General features: G+C 63.1%; 1 protein-coding gene across 2 annotated transcripts in view; it reads left to right on the top strand.

Annotated features, from left to right (window-relative positions):
- The window catches only part of ODF3B (outer dense fiber of sperm tails 3B), a 5844-nt gene extending 1519 nt beyond the window's left edge, over positions 1 to 4325 (top strand). The window contains exons 2-7 of one of the 2 annotated variants that reach the window (XM_006033602.2): positions 804 to 938; positions 1068 to 1271; positions 1498 to 1599; positions 1726 to 1847; positions 1949 to 2089; positions 2686 to 2766. In XM_006033602.2, coding sequence (XP_006033664.1) covers positions 830 to 938; positions 1068 to 1271; positions 1498 to 1599; positions 1726 to 1847; positions 1949 to 2089; positions 2686 to 2766 — 759 coding nt within the window. In that variant the 5' untranslated portion in view covers positions 804 to 829. Of the gene's footprint in view, positions 1 to 178; positions 939 to 1067; positions 1272 to 1497; positions 1600 to 1725; positions 1848 to 1948; positions 2090 to 2685 lie in introns of those variants that run through there. The other variant, XM_025215450.1, reaches the window with a different exon arrangement.
- The last annotated feature ends 2754 nt before the right edge of the window (positions 4326 to 7079 follow it).

Here is a 7079-nt window from a genome sequence, read left to right as displayed (position 1 = left end):
CCCATCCTGCCTAGCCGGAGGGTTTGGTGGGGCCGCGCCCGGCTGAGGTCACAAAGGGGCTTTCACCTCCCAGCTCTGCAGCCCCGTTGGGCACTGCTGGTGGCCGGGGGGCCGGCCTCAGACCCAGCTCAGCCAGTTTGCCCAACTTCCCAAGGAACCCCCTCCGGGCTGAGACCCAAGGCCATGGGGCTGGGGGAAGCCCCGCGGGCAGGACCCTCTGCTCCCCGAGAGCGAGGGGTGCTCCGGCCCCGGCCAGCGCTGGTGGGGTGCACCCGCTGCTACTGCCCCTGTCTGTGAGCGGGGCCTGGGCACTGCCGCCCACCCCTCGCTGGACTCAAGGCCCCCACCCTAGACTTGAGACACCCCGCACTAGACTCGGGGCACCCACACTGACTCAAGACACCCCACCCTGGACTTGAGATCCCCCTCACTAGACTTGAGACACCCCACACCAGACTCGGGGCTCCCCACAGTGGGACAAGACACCCCACGCTGGACTCAAGACACCCCCTCACTGGACTCGAGACCCCCACACTAGACTTGAGACCCCCCACACTGGACTCAAGAACCTCCCATAACTTTTGTGAATTGAGTGGCACCAGTTTCACTTGTCTGCTTATCTCCTCACACCTGGCAGCACCCTTCAAAGGCCCTGGCAGCACCCCAGGGGGCCCCGACCCCTGCTTGGGAATCACCAGCCGAGGGACGCTAGCGTGGGAACGCTTGGCCCCGACAGTCAATGGGCCCCTGGCATTGGGGGAACAGCTGTCACCTCCTAACACGGCTTCTCCCCCCCTTGGCAGCTCCGAGACCGTGCCGAGCACCCAGCATGTCGGCCGATGTGTGGGTGGGCCCATGGAGGCCCCACCGGCCCCGCGGTCCCATCGCCGCGCTCTACAGCAGCCCCGGGCCCAAATACGGGCTCCCGACAAACGTAGGTGAGAGATTCGCGGAAAGGACGCCTGCCCGCCCCAAGGGACTGTGCGCGAGTCAGGGCTGTGCTTGAGTCAGCCCTGGGCTTTGCACGCTCGGCCCCGCGACCGGCTGTGTCTCTCCTGGCCCCACAGGCTACCAACTCCACGACCCATCCCGCTTCCGGGCACCTGCCTACAGCTTCGGCCTGCGCCGCTTCCAGCAAGAGGACGACTGCTCCCCCGGGCCGGCCTACATGCTCCCTGCCAAGACGACCATGAAGGGCAAGGACGGGACCCCCGCCTACTCCATCCACGGCCGCCCCAGGGACCTGCAGAGCTTCCGCACCCCCGGGCCAGGTCAGCCCTGCCGCCAGCCCAGCCCCCGGGGCACCGCGGGGCCGTGGGGCAGGAGTTGGCTGCAGGATCAGGGGTGGGGGGCTGCTCCAGCCCCAGCTGGGGGCACCGTGGGGCTGGGGGCAGGAGCCGGCTGTGGGGGGAGCTCCCAGCTGCCCCAGCCCTGTCAGGGGCGCGTGCAAGCAAGGCCACCCCTGGAACCCGGCACCGCCGCCTGCCTGTGTTGCAGGTCGCTACTACCCAGAGAAAGCTGGGAAATGGGCCTTTCCTACGGCCCCCATCTACTCCCTCGCCTCCCGCACCAAGGAGTTCTCCAATGACCAGACGCCAGGTAGGATGGGCAGCACGGCATGGTGCATGCCAGCCCCCCTTGCCCCAAATACCCCCTCCATCCTCCCCTCTGGCTGGCTCCTGCCTGCCCTTGGGGGTACTCAGGTCTGACCCATTGTCCCCCCAGGGCCTGCTGCCTACGGGCTCCCCCCGATGATGGGGCCCAAAGTCATTGGCAAGAGTTCGGCCCCCAACTACTCCATCCTCGGGCGCAGCCTGATCGGTAGCTTCTGCGAGGACTTGTGCAAAGTGAGTGGTAGCCGCGGGGCCAGAGTGGGTGGGTGGCGTGGCGTGGCGTGGCATGGTGTGGCGTGCAACATGAGCTCTGCTCCACTCTCCCCCTTGCACAGACACCAGGCCCCTGCAACTACCGTGCGGTGGACTCCAACGTGTACAAGACACGGGCACCCCAGTTCAGCATGCTGGCTCGCAACATGCTCCCCGGTGACAACACTCAGAAGCCCGGCCCGGGCACCTACAGCCCTGAGAAGGTGAGGGGGGAAAAGGGATGCCTGGGCTCTCCAGGCAGGGGAGCTGGGCATGTGCTGGGCAGGAGGGAGTGCTCCTGGGGGAGACCCCCCCGACACAGGGAGTGTGACACAGGTTGCATGCTTGATGCCACGTGTGCAAGGGTGATGGGTGGGGGTACAAAGGAGAAGCCAGGGCTGCTACTGGAGGATGGATCGGAGATCTCAGGTGGGTGTGCATGTGTGTGCATGTGTAAGATGGGGGGGTGAGGTCCCCTGATGGAGGGGAGTGTATGGATGGTGAGGACAGGAGATGAGAGGTCATGTGGAGTACTTGTGCACACGCATGTGTGACATGCACAAGCTCATGCAGGATTGCAGCAGAGAGACAGAGCAGATGAGATCACACGCTGCTTGTGTGCCTGGGTGGTTTGTGTGCATGCAGGTGTACGTGTGCATGCACGTGAAATGCATGAGCTTGCGTGATTTGCTACGGGGAGCAGGCATGCACAGCTGCAGCAGGCATGTGTGGGTGTGTAAAACAGGAGAGCCGTGCCCTGGCATGTCCCCCCCACGCACCTGCATGATGACACCGGTGCTGCCCCTCCTTCTCCCCGCAGTACTCCCAGCACCGCGGGCAGACCTTCGGCATCCGCCACTCGGACTACCTGGCTCCTCTCATCGTGGACGTGGCAGATTAACCATGATGCGCCGGGTGGCCTGGCACTGCCGCGGGCGCCCAAGTAGGACGGGCTGGAGAACAACCGGGCATTCGTACATGTGGGCTTCTGGTGCTTAGTGCCGTCGCAGCGGCTCCTCCAGCCCCGGTGCACCCAGGACCAGGGGCTGGTCTCCCTCTGCCCTCCCCTTCCACCACACGCTCAGCCCTGGGGTGGACCAGGTCAGCTCGGCTCCGTGGCCTTGGTGGCCTCTCTCAGGGCCACGTGGCCCGGGGACCCCGACGTCCTGGCTGCTACGTGGGGAGACCGGGAGGTTGGGGCCGGCAAACACCAGCTGTGCCGAGCCGGCCACGGACAGGTCTCCCCAGGGTGCCCAGCCCCCCCTTGCCCCTCCTCACTGGTCTCTCTCTGAAGCCCACGTATGCCCCTGCTTTGGCCACCCCCTCGCCCCATGAATCACAGAGACGTCGGGCTGGAAGGGACCCCCCAAGTCACATCTAGTCCAGCCCCTGCTCAAGGCAGGATCCTCCTCGCTTGAACCAGCCCAGCCACGGGTCTGTCAAACCCTCGCTGGAAAAGGTGCACGGATGGAGAACTTCTCCGGGCGCCTGTCCCGATGCTTGACCTCAGTTTCCCCAGCTGCAGCTGGAGGCCGTTGCTCCTGGTCCTGCCCCCTGCAGCCATCTCCATCCTCTCTGTCTTCGCCCTTCAGGGATTTGAAGGCTAAATCCCCCTCCCATGAATAGCCCAATTCATCCCCCACAAGCTGCCGGGCTCTCCTCCATGCTATTCCTCACCCCAGCAGTTCAGAGAGCGTGAGAGGCGTCAGGAGACAGCCGGAGGGGGAAGCGCGGAGGGTTTTCTCTGCCCCCCTGCCTGTCCCAGACGGGGATGATGCCGTGAGCGCTGTTCCTCCACCGTCTCCGTTCCAGGGCTCCAGCATGACCCTTTGTCTGGGCTCCCCCTGCCCTGAGATGAGGGGTCTCCGAGTCCCCCAGCCGCTCCTGCAATGCCGTGGTCACCAACCTTGGTCTGGTTTCTTCTCACCCACCCTCCTTGCCCGTTGCTGCGGGTCAGCATGCCCCTCGACCCACAGCTCCAGGCAGCAGCTCCGCTTGGGAAGGGCCCCTGTGAAATGGGAATGCAGGGGTGGGCTCCCGTGCTGGTGACAGCTTAACACCCCCCACGCGTGCACACACACACGCTCCTGCTGGCTAGTCCCCGGCTGACACAAGCTGTGTTTTCTGCTCCCGTCTTGCCCTGGCTGCTCACACTCAGTAGCTTCCTACCATCCCCTCTGTGTCCTCTTCGGCACGGCTGCCCCCCCAGGACACCGTCCCCATGGTCCTTGCACGGAGACCTTGCATTTGGCTGTGCTAGGAGTCACGTCACTGAAAAGAGCCCCGGGCAGAAGCCGTTCGGGTCCATGCGTACGCTGCCCCCCCCAGCCATCGTTTACCCCACCGGCAATTTTGACATCAGCTGCTAGTTTTACCAGCCGTGATTTGATATGGTCTAACGATGATGAATAAAATCCTTGAATAGCATTTAGCTTCCCTTATCAATCGCCTGCATGTCCTGTGTGCTGATCGCTCCCCCTTGCTACCCCTTTCCCTGTTCCCCGTTTGCTGTAGGCAGGGAGATGTTTCTATTTCTGCCGTCATTTCCCTCTCATCCTGGATGGTTTCTTCCCCAGGGAAACCTCCTGTGGGCACAGGTTGTGCTTTGCTGGGCCTCGAATGACGCATTTCAGTGCGTTTCCAGCTCTCACTCACATGCTTGGATTTAAACTTTTCCTCTCACTCAATTAAGCCCTGGGTTGCTTCCAGCCTCAGGGAACCTCTGGGGCTGAGATAGTCCAGGGCATCTGGGTATCTAGTGCCCCTTGTCCCCAGTGGGAATTTGGTGCCTATATCCCTTGGGGTCTATGGCCCAGCTGTCCTCAGCACTTATACCAAGTCCACCTGATCATGATACCTGCAAGCTTCAGAAACCATCAGCAAGCTGGAAGATGGGATGCGGTGCACCCTCAGCAAGTTTGCAGATGACGCCAAGCAGTGGGGAGTAGTAGATATGCTGGAGGGTAGGGCTAGGATGCAAAGTGACCTGGACAAATTGGAGGATTGGATCCAAAGGAATTTCATGAGGTTCAACAAGGACAAGTGCAAAGTCCTGCACTGAGGAGGGAGCAATCCCCTGCACCGGTGCAGGCTGGGGGTGACGGGCTGGGCAGCAGCTCTGCAGAAAAGGGCCTGGGGGTGACAGGGGCAAGAAGCTGAACAGAAGGCTATGGGCTGCTGGTGCTTCGCTGGGAAGCGTGTCTGCGTCCTGGGAGCCGCGCGAGTGCTGCAGTGCGGAGTCCTGCCCAAGAGCTCCAGCCGCAGCCTGCCAGACCGGGCTGCTCGGTGCGTGGACCTCCTCGTGCCACGTGTCTGTGCCGCTCCTCCCTGCCATGGCCAGCACCCCCTGCTCCTCTCTTCCCATCTGTATCTCCCTTGATGGCGGCAGAACCACCATGAACTTCATCGAGGCGGCGCTGCTCATCCAGGGCTCCGCCTGCATCCACAGCGAGAAGGTGAGCGCCCGGAGCGAGGGCCGTGTCAGGCCCCTGCTCCCAGAGCCGAGCCGCGGGCGCCATGGGGAGCTTCGCCAGGCTCAGCAGGGCCCAGCCCTAAGGCTCGTTGCTTTATCCGGGCAGGTGGAATTTCTCTACTCACTGGTCTACCGAACCCTCGACTTCATCTCCAACAAGAAGTAAGTGGGGGCCCGAGGGGCCTCTCCTGCCGACTGGGCTCAGCGCTGGGGGCTCCCCGAATGCCCCTGCAGCCAGCTCGGCCAGCAGATCTGTGCCCCACCGGCGCAGTCCTTTGCCCTCCCCGAGCCTCTTCCGAGCCAGGGCCTTGCAGCGTGGCGCGGGGTCAAACCGGTCCCTGCGGCACTCGCTGCCCTTGGCCGGGGGAGAAGCTGCCTCTGGTTTGTGGTTGGCAGCAAAGTGACCTGCCAGGTCCGGGGAAGGAGGCGCTGGCAGAGCTGGGAGCCAGTGCCCCACCATGTGCTGATGCGCAGCTCCAGGCGTGGGGTCTGCTCCCCCGGAGCTGCTGATCCCCGGGCGATGCAGCGCTTCACGAGGCTCATGGGCATCCCTGGTCCCCTTTAAGGCCAGCTGGCAGGGATCCAGGATTGTGGCCTTGCTTTGTGGCTGCATTGCACAACACCGCTGTTGCAATTGTGTTGATGAAGCAACACGCCGGCATTGCACAGTCCTGGGGACCAGCGTCTGCTGTGGGGCTCCCTGACCTGCTGCCCCTCGTGTTGGCAGGACAGGCCTGCTTCGGTGCCATGCCACGTGTCTCTGCGGGAGCATCCTCCTTGCCGCATGCCCCCGACTGTCCCCGGCGCTGCCCGAGGCGCTCCCCCACGTTGTCTCGGGGCTGGTGGCAGCTGCAGCTGTTACCGAAAGCCCGGAAGGGCGAGGCTGCCACTGCCCTGATGTGAAACTGGCACCAGGCTTTTGCCCCACAGCCAACTTCCCCAGCGAAACCTGCTGCATCAGACATTGAACAACTTCATACCATTTTGCCCACGTCGTGGTACGTGTGCTTTCTAGAGCCGTCTGGGACCTCGCTGTACAAAATAGTCTGGGGGATCCGGTCTCCTCCCATCCTCCCGACGCGGCCGAGCCATCGCACCCTTCTCTCCTGGATGGTGGTTTCTAAGTGTGTCCGTCCACCACCTCCGTGCTTCATGTCTAGGCAACAAAGAGTCAAAATAACCCAAAGAGACCGCTTGCTCCATTGGTCCTGGAGTCATGACAGTTAAATGGATGCTTTATTCAGATTCATAAAACAAAACCTAGCCTTCCTGAGCAGCTTGACAGCGCCTCCCATGCTTCCTTGGCAGTGCTAGGAGGAGACGGGCCCAGCACGGAGCTACCGCCCTGCACGGGACAACCGGCTGCACGGTGCTAACCCCCAGCACGCAGCCACACATGGGTGCCTCTTTCAGGCTGCCGTGGCCCCCTCCCTCCTTCTGCCCCAGCCCCAGCCCCAGCCAGCCCGGGCTGCATTGCAAAGCCCCATCCAGCCAAACAGGAACTATTGTCGAACCATTCAATAAAGTCCATAGGGGTCTTTGGGCCACCCCCGTCAGGTGGCCGATGTTGTTTCTGGCGTCCGGCTGGTGACCGGACAAGGTGTTTTCCCGGAACACAAGTTAGAAAAAAAAAACAAAAAACCAGGAGCCGGCCTGGCTCGTGGCAGACACGTGTGGCCCGCCCCACGGAGGGGCTGGTTTGCCCTCCGCCCAGGGCCGGCCGAGGAGCGGGGCAGGGCAGG

This window comes from Alligator sinensis, unplaced genomic scaffold (genome assembly GCF_000455745.1).
Source record: "Alligator sinensis unplaced genomic scaffold, ASM45574v1 scaffold1083_1, whole genome shotgun sequence".
NCBI lineage: Eukaryota > Metazoa > Chordata > Crocodylia > Alligatoridae > Alligator > Alligator sinensis.
The sequence above is the reverse complement of the archived record's forward strand: the minus strand, read 5'-3'. Positions and strand labels throughout refer to the sequence as shown.